General features: G+C 39.7%; 1 protein-coding gene across 1 annotated transcript in view; it reads right to left on the reverse strand.

Moving 5' to 3' along the window:
* Positions 1-778: 778 nt before the first annotated feature.
* WDR43 (WD repeat domain 43) overlaps positions 779-20,823 on the reverse strand; it is a 47,300-nt gene continuing 27,255 nt past the window's right edge. The window contains 9 exon segments of the mRNA XM_042477672.1: positions 779-2,430; positions 2,528-2,580; positions 4,189-4,258; positions 7,306-7,419; positions 8,520-8,583; positions 9,873-9,904; positions 11,530-11,616; positions 14,284-14,424; positions 18,886-19,014. Coding sequence (XP_042333606.1) covers positions 2,287-2,430; positions 2,528-2,580; positions 4,189-4,258; positions 7,306-7,419; positions 8,520-8,583; positions 9,873-9,904; positions 11,530-11,616; positions 14,284-14,424; positions 18,886-19,014 — 834 coding nt within the window. The 3' untranslated portion in view covers positions 779-2,286.

A 20,823-nucleotide genomic window follows, 5' to 3' on the forward strand; every position in this document is an offset into this window, starting at 1 on the left:
CCACAAAAGGAGATGCCATTTGCATTGCCATCAAGGCCAGGATCCAAGGTCACCAGGATCCTTGTTTTCATAAACCATAGTCTCAGTTGCTTCACTGGCTGTTTGACTGGTATTCTCATATGCCCTGAATCAGGCATGCTGGAATCAGACACAGGAGTGGGGCTGCAAAGCCACAGGAAGACAGCTGCTGAGGTTTTTTGTTTTTGCTTCTGAAGCATTTTTTTCTTCCTTTCAAGTGCAATGAGGAAGGCAGAAAATCAAAAGGACATGTTCTTGTTTTCAGTGAAGGAAGTTACAGAATGCTGAAGAAGAAAACAAATAAAGGAGGTAAGAATGAACTGGAAGCAGAAGCTTGTGGGAAAAGTTGACAAGTGTTAATGCTTAAATGAAGTTTTTCTGGGCAACATAAGGAAGAAACTGGAGGTGGAGCCAGAGAGCAACTATTTTTAATGATCTGATACCCAATATTCTGGGTGGTGAACCATTCTCCTGAATAGCTCAAGAAGGACCTTGCCTCACAAATTATTGTGAACATTAAAACCAAAGTGAAGGTTATCACACATTCTGTCAATACAGTTGGTAGGACAAATTCTAGCAAGAAACAAAAACACAGAGTGCAAATGAACTGCAGCAATGCAATTTTAAAGAACAGAGATCTCTCACATCGGGGAACTTGCTTTCCTGAAAAGGAAAATCGAGGAACCCTTAATCAATGCTACCTGCAAGAACTCAACCTAGGACACCCCCGCCCCCAAACACATACACACAACAGAACTAGTTCTTGATAAAGGTAATGTATATTTATTCACTTTACAAAGGAGGGCAGTATTTGGTTGCAACAGCTCCAATTATAGACAAATATAACTGTACATTATATTGGTGAATGGCTCAAAACCTGCTCTTTAAACTGTTCATACCACTTTAGCTTTATTCAATTAACAGCATCCCATGTTCTTCCCCTAGGATTAAAAAAACTCACAATAAATGTATTTGCTTTGTATTACATTATTCACAAGCTTCTGCCCTCCCCTTTACTAATATTATTATTATTTTATTGTTGTGGTTATTCTTTACTGTTCCAAAGGCAGAGCTTTTTCTGAGGCTGTGTCCACACAGGCCAAATAACACAGCCTCCTCTGGTACTGTTGCAAACTGTCAGGGCGATGTCCAGCCAGTTCAGTACCAAACTAAACTTATATCCCCCCACCCTGACACAATTTTTTAAAAACCCACCTTTTGTCCTGATTCTTCCAGAGCCCTCCAGAGCGACAGCAGGCGGCTGTTTACAATGCATCCCGTTGTGCTGTCCCCCACCACTGCAGGTTGCTTGCTCTGATGTCAAAATGAGGTATCCAACCATGTGATCAGTGCTGGGCACCTCATTCTTAACCTCAAAATGAACAACTTATGCCAGCAGAGGCAGGGGTGAGTGGCATAGTAAGATACATGTGCGAACAGCTGCCTTGTGCTTCAATGGAGTGCCCAAGGTAATGGAGGGATATTGGAACAGCTTCCGGGCCAGAATACCCTGGGCTGCTCCCAGAGTATTCTGCCATGTGTGGATCCGGCAACAGTCAGAAATGACTTATGTACAAGCTTAATTAAAAGAAAAGGTCAGGAAACATCATTGGGTCTTTTTTTTTAAGTGCAAGAAAAGTGATTGATCTGCACACATATATAAAAAATCTTGTTTGGTTTTTAAAAAGAAAATGCTTTTTTTCAAACTGGTTAGCACTGTATCACTGCCAAGGCATGAATAATTCTGTTATGAAGGAATGGACTTACAGAGAGGGAAAAGGAAGAACTATCAAGAAAATTCAACAGTATGTTTTACGTCTTACAAAAATATTTATTCTCTTCCAAAAAATGTAGCAAGACGTCAACTGGAAAAGTATGTAACTAAAGTAGATCAAGAAGATACAGAGTGGTCTTCAATCCAGAATCTGAAACGGATAAAACAAAGCTGCAGCAGGTTTACCATCCAAAGGGTCTTGGTAAAACCATTTCATGTGAGATGCAAAATGAATGTCCAATAGAGATAACTTGCCAACTACGTAGAAGAGAAATGTTTCATCATGATCCCAGGAAATGTAGGGTATAAGAAGGCTGGCATTGTTACACATTCTGGAGCTGGAAATACAGTGTCCTAATATGCTGCCATACACAATGGTCAGGTATCAAGTCTGCATTCCTTTGTGTGATGCAAGCAGTTTTTAGCATGGCAATCCAGAAATTAAATGTTTTGGTGGCCAGCTTTAACAGGCTTTATTTCTTTTAAAGTACATCCTATTCTTCTTCACTTTCATTTTCTGGGTCCAAATCTGATTCACCATTGATTTCTTTGTCTACAGCCATTTCCTCCTCCTTATCAGATAGTTCATCCCTTTCACTGGTCTCATCTTCTTCTTCCTCATCTTCATCCCAGTTCTCCTGCAGGAGAGAGAAATAAGATATGTACCTACTCCAATCATGTTTTTAATCAACTGACTTCCAAAACATGCCAAAGGCAGTAAATTTTTTTACTTACATCTGAATCTTTCTCTGCAGCCATCTCATCATCTGAACCTTCCTCTGAAGATTCTATGAGTAGAGATCACAAGAACTTGATGTAGGTTTTTCTCCAAACAGATTCTAACAGCATGCAATCCAACAAGCTAAAACGTCTGCCCCACTACACTACTGTTAAAATTAGTTGAGTACATATAAGGAATTTTGCTGGCAGAAAAGGGCAGGGGTTTTCAGCAGAGTTCAAATGTCAACACTGGTCTCCAACCCCTTAAGTAAATGACTAACATAATGACATCAGCCTAGAAGCACAGAAGCAAACCACTCCTATCCCTGGCCCTTGACTGATGCATTCTTCATGGCTGTAACCATGAAGCCAATTAGAGAGCTTTAACAGTTTTGACACAATGCTATGGTAATCTACTCAGGCTGCTTGAGTTTGCTGTTTATTTAGGTCAGCCACAGATTAATTACAGAGCCAGCATGGTGTAGTGGCTTGAGAGTTGAATTAGGACTCTGGAGACCAGAGTTTGATTTCCAGCTTGGCCATGAAACTTACTGAGTGCTGCTGGACAAGTCACACTCTCTCAGCCTCAGAGGAAGGCAATGGAAAATCTCTGAAGCAATCTTGCCACGAAAACCCTATGATAGGTTCATCTTAGGGTCCCCATAAGTTGGAAACAACTTGAAGGCATACCAAAACAATAGAGTGCCTGATTACCTGTGACATTCCAGATGGTTAGATCACTTAAGGCCATAATTCTCGATTACTGGCCTTGCCAGCCGTAGCAGATGTGAGGACCACACATTTCCTATCACTAGCATTTTACACAAATTCTCCCCACATGCTGTTCTTGTTGTCCACTTTTAAGTTGTTTCCAACTTATGGCGACCCTAAGGTGACCCTACCACAGGGTTTTCTGGGCTAAGAGTGTGTCTTATTCAAGATCACCCAGTGGCTTTCCACGGCCGATTTGAGGACTCAAACTTCCATCTCCACAGTCCTAGTACTACATTCAAATCACTACACCACTACTGCTGGCTCTCTCATATATACACTATTAATTTAATTTATATCTTGCCTTTCTCCTAGTCTAGGACCCAAGAAGCAGAATTGTGTGCTTCCCCTTGCTGGCCCCAACATCTGCATGAACAATGGGATGAATCAAAAGGGGCTTTATGCATGCAGAGGTATATGCATGGATGAAAAGGAAGCCTTTTTTGAACAAAGGAACAGGACATACAATCTTGGAGGATAGTACCAGCAGATGCATCCCAATTTCACATTCTCCATACCATAGGTAGTCAAATGCACAGGGGTGGGGGAAATTCTCTCATCTTTGCAGGCTGCACCTGCCCATGTTTTTTTGAGGTCATTTTTGAGTGAAAATTGTTTCCAAGTAGCACAAAAAACCTCCCTCCCCTCCCCACTGTTTTCACATACAGATTCGAGGCTGGGGAAAATATTTGCACAATACCCTTCTGACAGCTTGACATGAACTGATTCAAATGTTAAAAAAATATTGATTCCCTTTCTTTCTTCCCTGTTGCACTTTATTTCTGTTGATAAGACCAATTAAGAACATATACAACTCCAAGTCTGAAAGAAAAGGGCCAAGAATTAAACAGGTTTCACTATATTTCCTGTTCACTGTTCATCTCCACTGAATCCATTTTGCTTACCTTCCTCATACACCAGCTTTGCAGTCTGGTCAATCTCAGGCCCATCGTGAGCTTTTTTCAGAGCCGCCACCTGAGAAAGAATGCATGCCATCAAGTTGGGCTGTCACAGTGCTTTATACCCACACAATCCTTCATGTGTACAACTTGCATTACTTACAAAAAGTAAGACAGTTTATGTGCATGCAATTAAAATGAAGTATTAGTCAAAGTGACCACTTGTCACCCATATAAAAGCAGAGTGGATAATGTTAAAACATGAATTACATTTTTACAAAGTCAACAATGTTCTACATCCAATTGTTAGTCCTAACTACAGTAGACCCACTGAATCAATAGAATATAAATAAGTATTGACTAACTAACTTCCCACTGATTCAATAGGTCTGCTTTAGATGAAGCTAACAACTGGACTTAAGTCCAATGTGAACTTCTGTCCCTTTGATTAAGAAAGTTTTTTAAAAATTGGAAGTGTCAATGAATTTGCAAAATATACTTCAGATTTAGACTGCCATATCTTTGTAACAAGTATGCCTTTCAGAAGATTTCCAAAACAGTATCCTTGATTTGAAGTCGAATGCTTTCACGGCCAGCATACATATTTTTTCGGGACGGGGGGGGGGGGGGGGGGAGAGATTCAGGCTATAAGGCTGTGTTCTGGAAGAGTTTATTCCTGACGTTTCACCAGCAGCTGTGGCTGGCATCTTCAGAGAATGCCAGCCACAGCTGCTGGTGAAACGTCAGGAACAAACTCTTCTAAAACATGGACTCATAGCCCTAGAAACCCACAAAAAATATCCTTGATTGCCTATGGCAGAGAGTGAGGCACCCTTTGGCATCTTAACAACTAACAATGCTATTGTGACAATTTTTTTTGAAAGAGAACCTGCTCTGTCAACTGCAGAAAATGCTATTCTCAGTGGCCAGATAAAATATACTGTGGGTAACATTTACAGTTTATAAAGTAGATTTTAACACACAGTATGTTTACACCACAATAAAATGGTTAGGCCTTAAAGTGTCACAGAACTCTCTGTTACAGAAAATACATTTATTACTAAAGTTTTACATTCAAGAGAGTATACAAGTCAATGTTTGATGGAAATGTAGCACTTAGAAAAGAAATCAGAATCTCTAAAGCCCAAAGCAACCTATTAAAAGATAATGCTATGGAAATATGTATTGTAAACCTGCTGTTTTTGTGGCAAGTTTAAACCTCTGTAAGTCCTGATTTCAGCATTATTAACCATCAGACAACAGGGGGAAATATTATTGAGTAAACTGTAGGGTACTTTCTGATCTCAGGAAGAATTCCAATGTTTTCAGAGTGAGCAACTGCCTTAGTAATATAGGGGCTTTCCAGACGGCCCTTTGGGACGTCCGGAGGACGTCCCATTTTAAAAAAGGGGCGTCTCTTTTAGACGCCCCTGGGCCTCGTACGGACTCCGTCCGTACAAGATGGCGCCGGCCTTTCTACATGGCCGGCGCCATCTTTACGCATCGGACGCACAGCGTCCAGACGCGTCGCGCCGCTGCTGACGTAGCGAGCGCGCCCCTGGCGCCTCGCTACGTCGCAAACGCGACGCAGAAAGAAGCTCCATTTTGGAGCTTCTTTTTTCGGTCCGCGCGGGAGTCGGGCCGTCTATAGGCTCCGGCTCCCCCGCGGACCTTCTGGCGGCGGCGGCAGACCGCCGCAAAGCGGCGGTGTGTAGCCCGCCATAGTTATGATTGATTACGGTTAGAGTTCCACATACATTTATTTATTTCCAGATCTTAATAAAAATTCCAATGTCTCTCCCAGTGTCCGAATCCCTACAAAAGGGTGAACCTACTGAAAACCAGGGTACACAGTTTCTGCACATCTACATCACAGTTTCACAAATTACCCTGCTTTGGACAAAAATGTCATTTCAGTGATTAAAAAAAGCCATTTATTTATTGCGACATTTATTTTTTGAAGAAAATATATTGTATATAGTAACTGGCTGAAACTCAGGGACATTATTTACAATTGTGCAGGTCTTCTAAACAATTGCACAGTGTTATTCCACTAAACTGAAGCTGACATAACTGCCTGAAACGTCTAATGTTGAGATTTATTTTAAATAACCTATTAAATCCTTTTCTTCTACATCTGCCACTGTTAAACATTATTTGTTCAAAGACTGGAGAACATCACATGACAAACTATCAATTCATTAATTGTACAGGTGAGAATGCTGCTGTTTCTTAACATACTTAAATCTTCTCAAGACTTCCTGGGCCCTTAACCTTCACATGTCTTCTAGATTCCACTTCTACCTGCTCCTTTCCTGAAGGTCTACCTGGTAAGACCCTGCTCTAGCGATTCAAACTCAACTTGCTCTTTCTAAGACTGAAGCCTCTGTCTGTAATGACACAGGCTTTGTTTCAATTAACTTGTTACTATCCCTTGGCTAGTTGGAGCACTTACAGCCATAAAGGAGGACATGATACAAAGTTCCCTACAACTGCCAACTTTTTAAATCTATGGAATATGTTACTATTTTATCCTGCTTAATTAAACTAGCTTTCATTACCTTATTATTGATTTAGTTTTTAAGCTAAACTGTAACATTTTTACTGAATTTTTAAATGGCAAGCCCACAACAATGCTATTAAAGAAAAGCAAGTAACTATTTTTTGTTATTTATTTATACAAATAAACAAAGGATATGATCAATTCTAATCTCATATATATTAGAAATCAGGTACATTACAGAATTTGAATTTTATACAGAAGAATATTGGAGGAAATGTTTACATGGCTGAGATTGTGTGAATTCTTCTGCAGTTTAAAACTCTGCTTATGAACAGGAAATTACGCTTAACAATGGATGGCATACCTGACACCTTGAAGCTACAAATATGGCATCCTACAGAAAGCAACAGCATTTGAAAGGCTTTGTAATTTAAACAATGAAGACACTGATTAATGTATTTGATAAAGATCTTGATCTTTCAGAATTCTAGCACACTTACAAAATAACTGAAAAATGTCCTGCATTGGACCTCACTGTGTTCTATAGCATACCTCGGTCTATATTCCTCTTTCCTCTGTCCTTCATGCTACCTAATTTGTGCTGCAACCTAGTAACTCACCTGGGTAATAATAAGATAAAGTTTCCCATGCAAACGAGAGAGTTTCTGCAATGTCTTCACTCTGCTCTCCATCAACTGATACAACATTCCCAGCTGTGGGACCAAATCTGGCAACTGGGGAAAAAGGGGGTTTGTGTGTGAAATGTTTGTCAAGAAATGACAAGGGTCATGGGAAAAGTTTTCAAAACATTTTACTATCACTCTCAATCCATCTGCTATATCACATGTACACATGCAGGATAATTCTATTGCAACCTACCATTCTGGAGGGATTATTTGATATATTTCATCTTTATGGACTTCAAGCATGAGAACTGTGCCACACTTTTCTGTTGAAAATTTACTATTGCTCGTCTATACAAGCATACACTTCTTTGCTATGCATCAAGCATTGTTATCCTTTTCAGAAGAATGGTGCATAGAAATTCTTAACTTGAAACAAGTAAAATAGAACCATTTGGAAACAGAGTTGATTTTGGTACCAAGTATATTCAAATCCCATGTAGCACTTACTTGCTGAAGTTTACTTCTAATTTTGAAAATGAGATTCTATATCCTCCTTTCTCACCCTCACCTTGTCATGTAATTATTGAGTATGTGTGCCATGAGAACAGTTCCCCTAAGTAACCAACCAATATTGGGCTACACTGTTTTTTAAAAAAACCAAATCTGCATCTTTGCTTCCTAGTTTGCAGTCCAATTCTTGCAATTCAATCCCAGTTGAACTGCAGGTTAATTTCTGGTTTCTTTGATCAGAAAACCAATTTCTCAAGTTTTCCACCATAAAGACAAAAAGTGTCACTAAAGGCTATGTGACCACATCACAGTTCACAGCTAGAAACAGTGAACTTGGGAATCAGAGTGAAATACATGACATGGTACCTACTTCACAAATTCCCCTTTAAAACAAAGAGGGTAGAAGGACATATTCAGAAATGAGAAGAAACTATAAGAGCAAAGGATTGCATAAGCAAAAGGCAGCTTATACAAGGTGTCTCTGCCTGATTTCTGGCTATTCCCGTTTCTACTTGGGTTCTGTACAAAACATCCCACATCATTCAGGAGTACACCAAAACTGGCTGGAGAAGCCAGGGAATGTGCAGAGGAAAAATAGGGGAAGCAGAAATATAGATTGTAGAAGCTGCCTTCCACTCACATCACCAAAGGACACAACACAAAGCAAAGTACATAGCTCTACTAATTGGTATACTTACTGTTGAAAGATAGGATGTGTGTATAGTTAAAACAGGCTTTAGCCATCGAACCATCTGTGAGGCACTGAAAAGCAACAATAAAAAAATTGCTTGCATTTATTGGCAAGGGTTAAAAACACATGAAAAATCCTTCATCTGTCACACTGATGCAGTCAAACTACATAGACAAGGGCATTCAAATGTATTTAGTCTTAAGATGTACTACACTGTGTGTGGCAGCTATACAGTTCACACTAGTGGGAATTGCATAAGACAAAATGGCCAGCCCTACTTTCCTAAAACAGTTAAATAGACATTCATGAATATATGAAGGTGCCTTATGCAACTTGCCTGATGAAGCTAGTATTATCTCCTCCGACCTGCCATGGCTCCTTAGGCTCTTGCACAGAAGATATTTATGAATTGACCAGTCTACAGTCTTTAATTTGGAAGGACTTATATTTCAGATTATTTTGAAATTGCCTAAAAAAATAAGATGCAACCAGTCTATGGCTAAACAGCCATAAATCTTATGCTAAGATACTACACCAAGATTTTCTACTTCATGTGGAAAAAAATCTGCTTTATTTTTTAGCTTTAGGTCACTCACAGAAAATCCAAGTCTACAACCAAGGGTTTAAAAATTTTGGTTGACCCCAAAACTTTGGCTGCCAGGTTCTCCTCACTATCACCTGCACTGGTTGGAGGCAAACTCCTCCATCCATCAGCAAAAACTACCCTTACCAAATTTTCTTGCAGAAACATTAAGTGGGGTAGTATTCCATCTTTAGCAACAACATAGTAAATGGTCTCAGAACCACAATACCAAACAGCACCTGAAGAAGTTTCACCCACCCATCCACTCACTGGTTGGAGTTTGCCTCCAACCAGTGCAGGTGATAGTGAGGAGAATCTGGCAACCAAAGTTTTGGGGCCAACCAAAATTTTTAAACCCTTGGCTGTGGACTTGGATTTTCTGTGAGTGATCAAAAGCTGCATGAAATTCCTACTCAGGTCCAGCTAAGGGGATCTTCCTGTGTAAGCATGTTTTTACATGCCTTTTAATTGCTTTTTTAAGAATAATGGAATTAAATCTTTTTAACATTTTTTAAAATTTATATTGCAATTTCTGCTAAAGTATAGTATAACATTTCTTAAAAATGACTTCACCGCACTTTTTTCAAAGGGATGCACATTCACATGCAGAATCTGACATAAAAAAGTGACCACATCTACTATTCTAAATATCAACTATATCTGGATTGGAGATTACAGCTTTATCACTGTGTGATGTCATGGTGCATGTTAATGAGAAAAAGATATAGGTTTGCATTTTCAAATGATGACAATCAGTTCCAGATAATTTATGCTTACCTGTATGGGTGACCTTGCAGCCTTTTCGCCAGCTAAAAAAAAGTAGAGAAAGTAGGCATTGATGTAATCAGATGCCAATGCACTTAGCTGAGGCAAGACATACATGCATACATAGATTTTATTGGGGAAAGAAGATTTTATAGCAGAATGGAACCTCAAAAGCTTGAAATATAAAATCATAAATAGCGCACACAATACTTGGTTGGATTGCAAAATTATGTCCATCAAGATCAGGTGAATAAAACAAGTCTCTACTAATTTAAAATCCAGTTTCATATGTAAAATTCCTTTTGTTTTTAAATCTTAATAATGTGAAACGTTTGGTTTAAATATTGGTGCACTGAGCTCATCTGTTGTAATACAGGAACTCTAATACAATGTGTAATAGAATTCAACAAACATTTCAGGTTTGCATACTAGCTTGAACTCCGTGTGAGTTTTCAAAGAGAACATGCAAATGCAAAGGACAACTCAGTAAGATGCCTTAATGTTCAAAAGCTCCTGAACTAAAAATAAGTATGTACATTAAGAACAACATCCAGCATATCATGGGCAAAATCTTGCTTGGACTCTACATAAAGATTCAAAATGGAAATGTTCTTTGCTCTCACGTTAAAGGTTAACTGTTACTGTTGCCCCTCCATTTTTGCTGGACCCTTCTCCCGTGAAAACGAAAAATTGCAAATATTCAAGCCCCATTTATTTATTTATTTACAGTATTTATACACCACTCTTCAACCCTAAAGGCTCTCAAAAGGTTTACAGATAGTTATTCAGATGGTTATTTGTCCTCAGGCTTACAATCTAATAAGACATGACACAAAAGAAGAAGGGAATGGTGGTGGGGAAGAAGATCAAGTCCAGTGGTTCTTCTCTCCCTGGGCCATGGCAGATGGACTGGAGGGAGGGCCCTTCTTCTTGCTCTGGCTAGCCCTGATGGAGTTGGGCCTGCCTTTTTACTCCCTCCCAGGCTGGATGATGACAGATGGCATGGAGGGAGGGCTCTTCTTATTGGCTTAAATGGTTGTCCCTGTGCATGTAACGAAGGTACACGTGCCATTTTGTTCCTCGGCACTTGCCGTTCACGAAAGACCAAGGGATGCAAATGGCAAGACTGGGAACCCCGAGGGACAAGTGTATTTTACAACGTATTTTTTCCTCATGTGTAAGACAAGACAAACTCTATTTTCTGTATGTGTCTTGGCAGCCATGCAAGTTGGAACAATAAAAACAACAGCTTTCAACTATAGTAGAATATACTAAATGCACAGAGAAGGTATATTCATTAAAAGAGTAGATTATGAATTTATTAATGGGAAAAAAGGAACATTATTCAGACACAGGGCCATCAGCTCCAATTTTTCAGAAAGCCCTCTGATTTTACTTAGCAGCTACATAAGATTACATATGGATAAGAAAGAGCAGCCATGGAGTATATGTGGTCAAGTGACTCTTCTTTCAGTAGCAAGCTCATTTTCAAGACTTGTTTTAACTTGACAAAGGCCTAAGACTTGCAAATTAAAGGTTACCCTGATTTCAAATGAACTGAATCACCGAAGGTATTACTCCTGTTCGTTATGTAATTTGCATTTGATTTGCATTAACTAAGACTCCAGTGTAAAACTGATATTATAATAGCTAAGGCAGTATCTCTTACCTCCTGCAGCAGTGGGATGACAGCATGCACGGGCATTCTGGCTACTGTTTTCTTTATTACTGCATCCTTCTTGGTCTGAAGCACTTTCTGTTAAAAGGGGAGAAAAGGAAAATATTAGTAGCTTTAGGAGTGGCACCAGATGCCAGTATGGTATACTGTACCAGATTGTGTGCAGTAATTACTTGGTGAGCCCAAAATTCAAATCTTACTCAGTTCTAGGAAATTCACAGCAAGACTATTAGAAGAAACAGCCACTTCTGCACTTGTTCTTGCTGCTCTATTTTCCACAAGGGATGAGATGGCTTAGATAGAGAGGGATTAGATTTTGTTGTCTTCCCTTCCTGCTTGCTTTTCCTTTCTCTGTCAGCAGCCATACCAAAAGTGTTTTGGGAAGGTAACACAGTCTGGACGAGTCAGGTTAAGTGAATGCCCCCTACTGTAAAATAAAAGGAACCAATACAAACCCAAGCCCTCCACTGTTATGCCATCTGCTTTTTGATGAAGAAGAACATGCCCTGACATGTCTCTCTCACTATCCTTTTCTGTTTTAGATTAGTTTAGAAAGGATTGGGCTGTTGATATACAAAAAGGTATCTCAATTACTGTGTTTGCTTTTAAAGTATATGTCAATAATGTTACAGTGAAAGTTCTGTGTGGAGTCAGACTTATGAAACATGCAAAGCATGCAGAGGTATGATGTTCTACCTGCCCAGATTTGACTCTGGGGTCAGTTTAAAATTCTGTTTGAATTGCTTTTAAAGACGTAAATGACCTGGACCAGAAATCTTAAAAAGCCACCCCATTCCTTATGAGACTTGCAAGTCCTCCAGGTCAACAGGAGACACTCTCCTCAGCAATTTCCTTTGTGTATAGTGTGGCTTTCCATCTGTTGTTTGACTACAAGTCTCAGCATTCCTCAGAGCTTGCTGGGTATGGCTTTTAGGAGTTGCAACACAGCAATATCTGGTGGACCATACTTTCCTCACCTTTATTTTATGTGAAGCTGGGATACTGGAGAAGATCTTAACAGTGGAACCTAGGTTATGGAACCACCAGACCTGCTTGGCACACACTTTACTATCCTCTTATTGTTTTTCTGTCTATTGTTTTTTGGACATTTCTGTCTATCAACTGTTGAATTATTTTTACATTAGTATTTGTGTTTCCTATTGTTTAAGTTGCTTTTTTATTAGCAAGAAGTGAAATGCTTTGGTCCTACCTATCTATATCTCAAAAAAGCTGCTGGGAGAAACCAGGGTATTAGTTAGTGATACAATCAAAATACAGCAAAGTATCTTTAACCTTTTTTTTTTTTCTTATACAACCATATGAGTTTGAAGTACTAAACACCTACTGGCTACTAAACAATGGAAATATCACTAGAGAAATTTGGCAAATATGTTCAAAAGTCTATCAGCTATCACAAGAGCTTGGATTTCTATTTGTTAAGAACTCAAAGTTCTCAAGGGATCTACTTCCAGTTGCAAAATCACACAGGAAATGCATTTTATAGCCAAGAGAAAGACAATACAAAATAATTGACAAAACAGAGATATCTACTGCAGTCAAGATGGACTATGTTAAATCACATTTCCAGTTTTGGACCCCATGCATTTCCTGATCAAGTATGAAAAACAGCTTGTTACTATAAAGAAGGGCTGGGCAACTGTTGAAGGCCAAGTGACTGTATTTGCCCCTGAGCAGACCTTAAAGGGAAGCACTTCTCCATCATACCTACTCCCACAAAAATAATTCTGCTCCCAAATGCCCACTTTAGGCTCCCAAGTGAGCAGAAATCATTTTTTGTTCATTTGTTTTAAAAAGGCCTTTCCTCAACCTAAATTTGCCCTAGGGATAGAATGTGTCCCATGACTCTCAGAGGACATTTCTGGGCAAAATAATATTTTGGGGGGGAAAATTGAAATCGTTTTTTGACCGATGGGAGCCAGGAGGCCTCCAAACATGGTGGAAGTGCCTTCTGCACCCCACTAGTGAATATTTGGGGGCATTTTGGAGTGAAAACAAGTTGACCCTTGGGGGACACAAAATGACATTGGATGGCCACACTTTGCCCACTACAGCTATAAAGAAAGTAAATTACATGTTAATTATAGGTTCAGAACCAAATAAAGTCATCACAGCATCTAGGAACATAATATAAAATCTCTGCTCAAGTAATCCATGTGCTGTTTTACACTACATGGTTATATTCCCAATTTACACAAATCAGGCAAATGTGAAATCAACTGATCCCTGTTTGGCTCTGCGTTCACATGCAAGAGCACTTTCCTGGACACAAGGACTATAACCCAGAACAGAGTTAGGACCATGCAAAAATGGGCAAAACACTGTTTCATCATTGAATGGAAAATAAACGTTCACATTGTTTGGTTGGCAGTAATAAATACTCAAAATCTACTACCATCATATATTACATACTTTATATGTTTAGACTTGTAATTCTGGAAAAAGCAGGATTTAATTTAAAGTGATCAAAGGTCATGAATAGTTTTATGGTTTCTATGTTCTGTACATCAACTATTCCCATTTAAAGTAAAGTTACTTTACAGAAAATGAGACCTAGTATAAATTATTTTTAAAAAATGAAAAACCAATTTTATCATCAATCCACCCATCTGAAGACAAAGTCAAAGAGTAATACAATATTACAATATACTTATTTTACAATTACTGACTTATGACTAATATACAATATGAAGTCTTTTTAACAACCATAATATTGTTAACACTTACATTTAATATCTCAGCATCATTGCTTTCCAAACCTTGAACCAAAAGCACTGCAAAATTGTCAGTCTGTGGAAGCTCTCCTGATGACTGTTTCACTTTCATCACATCAATATCCATTGCACCAAGGCGGTCTTCAATGCTCTCCTGTACAAAAAGAAAGTTATTCTTACTTAAACAGCAAGAGGAGCTTCATATAGGAAAACATCCACAAAGCTGGAGAAATACAATCCCTTAAACAAAGGAATTGAATAGTCAATTTTGTCTGTTTTGCCCTACTTGTTGGAGGAAAAAAGACTGTGGACCTTTTCACTTGGGAGGCAAGCATCATAAAATCGTGTTAAATCGTGCTAATAGTGCAATCAGGGGAAAATTATCACACCCCTGCGAGCTTCTACTGTTTGTGTCCTGTGCATAAACAGTATTGGGTGCATCATTGGTAATAACAAAAACTCCTATTATTACCCAATGATGTGTCCATTACTGTTTACGCATGGGACGCGAACAGGAGAAGCATGCTGGGGGGGGGGGGTGGAATGTTTCCCCTGATCACACTATTAGCACAATTTAATCATGATTTAATGACACTTGTCTCCTCTGTGTGAAAGAGCCATATGTTTAAAAAATTATTTCACAGAGCTGTTCCATTCTAGAAAACAGTAAGTGCAGATTTAGTCCATTCCATGAAGGGTAGAACTCCTGGTCATGGTACTGGAAAAGACCTAAAAGAGGCTCCCACTGGGAAAAAAGGGAGACGAGATAATTCTCGCTGACACCTCCTTTCCTCAGCTGCCCCTATACAGACTCTGGACACCACATTAATTTGTCTACCATGTAAGAATTTGTTCCTGGTATATATTCTTGGGCCTAAATACACCAACTCCCATCTGATACTGGAAACTAAGCAGGGTCAGCCCTGATCAATACTTGGATGGAAGACCACCAATAAATACCAGGTGCGGTAGGCTGCCAGAGGAAGGAACTGACAAAACTACCTCTGAGTACTCTGCCTAAAGAGTGCCTAAAACCCCTTAAAATTCATAGGATCACTATAAAGTTCACAAATAATTTAAAGGTACACACACACGCACACACAATTCATATTGTGTGTAGTGCATTCAGCAACCCCGTATGAAATAAGAACATGCTCTAGAATATTCCCAACAATTCCATGCAGCTATATATTGGCAAAAGGATGATGTGCAGGGACAGTTGCTCTTCAAAACAGAGCTTAATTGTGGTGTCCCTCAAGGCATCATCCTGTCACTGATGCTTGGTAGATGAAGGGAATGCTGTGTGGATATAGTATATCTTGATTTCAGTAAAGCCTTTGACAAGGTTTCCCATGACATTCTTGCAAACAAGCTTATAAAAGGTGGGCTAGACAAGGTAGCTGTTACATGGATTTGTAATTGGTTGACTGGCCGAACCCAAAGGGTGCTCAACAATGGCACCTTTTCATCCTGGAGAGAAGTGACCAGTGGGGTCCCACAGGGTTCCGTCCTGGGCCCAGTGTTATTCAACATCTTTATCAATGACCTGGATGACAGAATTGGGAGCATACTTATCAAATTTGCAGATGACACCAAATTAGGAGGAATAGCTAATACCCCAGAGGACAGGATCAACATTCAAATTGACCTGAATAGACTAGAAAGCTGGGCCAAAGCTAACAAAATGAAATTCAACACGGAGAAATGTAAGGTACTGCACTTAGGGCGGAAAAATAAAATGCACAGATATAGTATGGGTGACACCTGGCTGAATGAGACTACATGGGAAAGGGATCTGGGAGTCCAAGTAGACCACAAGTTGAACATGAGTCAACAGTGCAATGCGGCAGCTAAAAAGGCCAATGCAATTTTAGGCTGCATCAATAAAAGTATAGTATCTAGATCAAGAGAAGTAATAGTGCCACTGTATTCTGCTTTGGTCAGGCCCCACCTGGAATATTGTGTCCAGTTCTGGGCACCACAATTTAAAAAGGATGTTGAGAAAGTGGAGTGTGTCCAAAGGAGGGCGACTAAAATGGTGAAAGGTCTGGAAACATGCCCTATGAGGAATGACTCAGGGAGCTGGGGATGTTTAGCCTGGAGAAGAGAAGGTTAAGAGGTGATATGATAGCCCTGTTTCAATATTTGAAAGGATGCCATACTGAGGAGGGAGCAAGCTTGTTTTCTGCTGCTCCGGAGTATAGGACCCGGAATAATGGATGCAAGCTACAGGAAAAGAGATTCCACCTCAACATTAGGAAGAACTTCCTGACAGTATGGGCTGTTCGACAGTGGAACACTCCCTTGGAGTGTAGTGGACTCTCCTTCCTTGGAGGTCTTTAAGCAGAGGCTAGATGGCCATGTGTCAGGGATGCTTTGATTTGGATTTCCTGCATGGCAGGGGGTTGGACTGGAAGGCCCATGCGGTCTCTTCCAACTCTATGATTCTATTCAACATTTTTATGAAGCCGCTGGGAGAAATCATCCATAGACATGGGGCGGGGTGTTATCAGTACAGTGATGACACTCAAATATATTTCTCCATGTCGCGGTCATCAGCAACGACAACAGATGACATTTCTCTCCTTAATCAATGTCTTATGGCAGTAATGGACTGGATGAGCGAAAACAAGCTTAAGTTGAATCCAGAGAAAACGGATGTACTTACGTTAGGAGCCCCTAAACCAGGTATTGGGCTGCAACCTCCAGTCCTGGAGAGGCTCACGCTCCCCTTTGAAGGACTGTGTTCGCAGTCTGGGGGTGCTTCTTGATTTGTCGCTTCATATGAGAAATCAGGTGAATGTGACAGTCAAGCATGCCAGTCATCAGCTTTGGCTGATGTCAGCTGTGCCCTTTCCTGGAACTGTGTGACCTCGAAACTGTTGTACATTCACTGGTAACCTCAAGACTTGATTTTTGCAATGCACTCTACATGGGGCTACCCTTGTGCCTCATCCGGAAACTTCAACTGGTACAGAATATGGCAGCCAGACTGATTACAGGAACAACCAGGAGTGACTACATTACACCAATATTGAAGTCACTCCACTGGCTGCCTATTAGTTTCCAGGCACAGTACAAGGTGTTGCTCATTACCTTTAAAGCCCTTCATGGCTTGGGCCCAACCTATTTAAGGAAACGCCTTCTTCCGTACAACCCCCCCCCCCCCCCCGGTGAACTCAGATCCTCTGGGAGGAATTTGTTGCAGTCTGTAAAGACCACATTGACTGTGACCTCTCAGAGGACTTTCTCTGCAGTCGCTCCCATCTTATGGAATGGCCTGCTGGACGAGATCCGTCAAATTACCAAACTAGATAGCTTTAAGAAAGCTGTCAAGACGGATCTCTTCTGGCAGGCCTTCCTGGAATAGCACCCGGCCATGTAAAGATCCCCCATATACGTATATATGTGATGATTCTGCCCACTCTTATTGTATTATTGTTTTTAGATTTTATTGTTTGTAATTTTAATTGCTAGAACTGTTTAATCTTTTTTTAAGAGGGAGAGATTGTATATATTGCTGTATTTTATTATTTTAACAAAAAGCAGGATATAAATAAAAGAGGTTTTTTTAAAAAAATTTAAACCTATCAGTGTTGAGGCAAGATTTGTTTCAAAAAAAGTTTGCCCATAATTGCTTGTTTGTTTATTGGGAATTCTCCAAAATAGTTTAAAATGAACTGCGCCTAAGAAACTAAAATGCTTTCCCCTTCCCAATGCGTATAGAAACAAATGGGATATAATACCACCATACCACCCTGAACACTCCAATCTCATCTGATTCCAGAAGCTAAGGAGGGATAAATCTCTCTGAAAGGGAGACCACCAGGGAATCACCAGGTAAGAGACAACCGGGGAATCACTAGGAATCCAGCCTGAAACTCTGGAGAACCATCGTTTGTCAGAACTGACAATGCTGGCTAGATATACAAATGATCTCTTTAAGTATAAAGCAGTTTTCTATGTATCTATGAATGAAAACTCAGCACTCAGCCTAGACCAGACAGGCTCAGTTCCATCAGGGCTAGCCTGAAGAAAGAGACTCCTCCCTCCATAACTGTCATCTTCCGGCCTGAGGGAGTTGACCAGGCAGCCCAGCTCCATCAGGGCTAGCATGGAAGAAGAGACCCCTCCCTCCATAACTGTCATCTTCCAGCCTGAGAGGGAGTTGACCAGGCAGCCCAGCTCCATCAGGGCTAGCCTGGAAGAAGAGGCTCCTCCCTTCGTAACTGTCATCTTCCAGCCTATGAGGAAGTTGACCAGGCCAGCCCAGCTCCATCAAGGCTAGCCTGAAGAAGAAGAGCCCTCCCTCTGGTCTATCTGCTTTGGTCCAGGCCTCAGAGGGAGAGAAGAATGCTGGACTTGATCCCCTCCCCCCCTCACCATTCCCTTCTCCTTTTGTATTGTGTCTTTTAGATTGTAAGCCTGAGGGCAGGGAACTGTCTATTATCCCCTCTCTTGTAAACCACCCGGATTCCCAGTGATTGGGCAGTATATAAATAAATCCTGTTGTTGTTGTTGTTGTTGTTGTTATTATTATTATTATTATTATTATTATTATTATTATTATTATTATTATTATTAGATTAAGCACACTGCACAGAGACCAACTTACCTCTTTACCACCTGGCTTCCGTTTAGTTTCAATTTTTTCCCCAGAAGATGTAGATCTGACAGCAGCACTATGTCCAGGAATTCCAGGCACTAGAGTTTTAACTTCTGAATTAACAACAGGGGTTTTCACCTAATTAAAAAAAAATTCCATGTGATTAAGTACAACTACCTTCCAAATATTGCAACAAGTATTTCGATCTTATCCTACCTCAAAAATCTGTGCAAGAATTAAAACAGAAATTTAAACTTTTTTTACAGAAAGCATGCCTGATAATTCTACAAATGGGTTTTAAAATCCTTAAAGGAAGTTTTCAATTAATATTCTATATAGGACTGAGAGCAGTCACAATCCTACAAAGTGACCTGTAAGAAAGAACTGGCCATACATCCATAAGCACAACTCTACTTCAAAGTAGTAGGGCAATGGATTGGTCATGGGTTCAGACAGCTCCCTGGAATCAAGGTAGCAAGCAGGATGATGTACCAAGAGAAGGGAAGCCAACTCTGCTCCCAACACACTCCTTTCCAAGGAGATTGCTCATATCATTTCTGATTGGAGACTACAAGCAACTGGCTGGCCACTTTATGAACAGAACGAAGAACTATATAGGTCTTTGGTTTCACCCAGTAAAGTTCTTCTTATGTTCTTCAATGCTTTAAAATACCAAAAAAGCAGAGACAGTGATATGACAGCCCTATTTAAATATCTGAAGGGATGGCATACTGAAGATGGAGCAAGTTTGCTTTCTGCAGCTCCAGAGAATAGGACCCAGAGCGATGGATTCAAACTACAGGAAGAGAGATTTCACCTCAACATTAGGAAGAATTTCTTGACAGAAAGAGCTGTTCCAACAGTGGAATACGCTGCCGCAGAGTGTGGTGGAATCTCCTCCTTTGGAGGTCTTTAAACCTAGGCTGGGTGGCCATCTGTCAGGGGTGCTTTTATTGTGTATTGCTGCATGGCTAGGGGTTGGACTGAAAGACCCTTGAGGTCTCTTCCAACTCCTACAGTGTGAACATGTCTCAATTTTCCATATAGGTTTTCCTTTGTGATCTTAAGCAGTACAAAAAACCCTCTTATTTTCTTATTATGACAACTTATATGGCTTTTGTCTCCTTTAGTTCTGAGTAATAAATTAAATATTGAATTAGGGAAAAGTCCAACAGTACCAACGTAACTTGTCTAAAATAAAGGATCTCATGTGGTTCAAGCAACTCTCTACACAAAAATAGTCAGCTACAGCAGGACAGAACAGGAATTATTTCAAAATTGTAGCCTAGGATTTTAGTTAGAAAGTCAGCCTGAGCTTGTTCTTATACAAATTACATTTAATAGACAAAAATGTCAAATATGATATCTTAAAATTTTAATTCGCTACCCAGTAAGTTATTACATAAGATATTAAGCTCTCCTTACATATATCAGCTATAAGTCATGTATAAATTGAGGGCAGGTTTTGGGATCAAAATAACAGATTTTGATATGACCCATGGATATGTCAAGGGTTAAACCTAGGAGTATGCAACAAAGGATCTAAAGGATAAAACAATGTAGCAGAAGAACATAGAAGTAGTTACTTTGGAGTTAGCTTTTTCATTTTTTCATACATGGTAATTTTTTCAGTGATGTGTAATGGAATGAATATAATGTAAAAACATAAAGCTGACATTATAAATCTGTATAGTTATGTTTAATAATAAAAAATTTAAAAAATAAAGGTTGAAAACAAAGGAAAACAATACCAAAGAACTTAAAAATTTCAGCATACTGTATATAATTGCTTGTGTTCATCCTAAAGTCTGGACAGATGAGAGTAGATAGGGGAGTGGGGTCAGTGTTTCCAGGACATATTACACTCTTGCCTTTCAAAAGGGAATGGTTCTTTTTTAAATAAGCATTAAAGTCCAGTACTTACATTGACCTGTGGATAGATCGACT

Source organism: Sceloporus undulatus, chromosome 1, assembly GCF_019175285.1.
Source record: "Sceloporus undulatus isolate JIND9_A2432 ecotype Alabama chromosome 1, SceUnd_v1.1, whole genome shotgun sequence".
In the NCBI taxonomy this organism is placed as follows: domain Eukaryota; kingdom Metazoa; phylum Chordata; class Lepidosauria; order Squamata; family Phrynosomatidae; genus Sceloporus; species Sceloporus undulatus.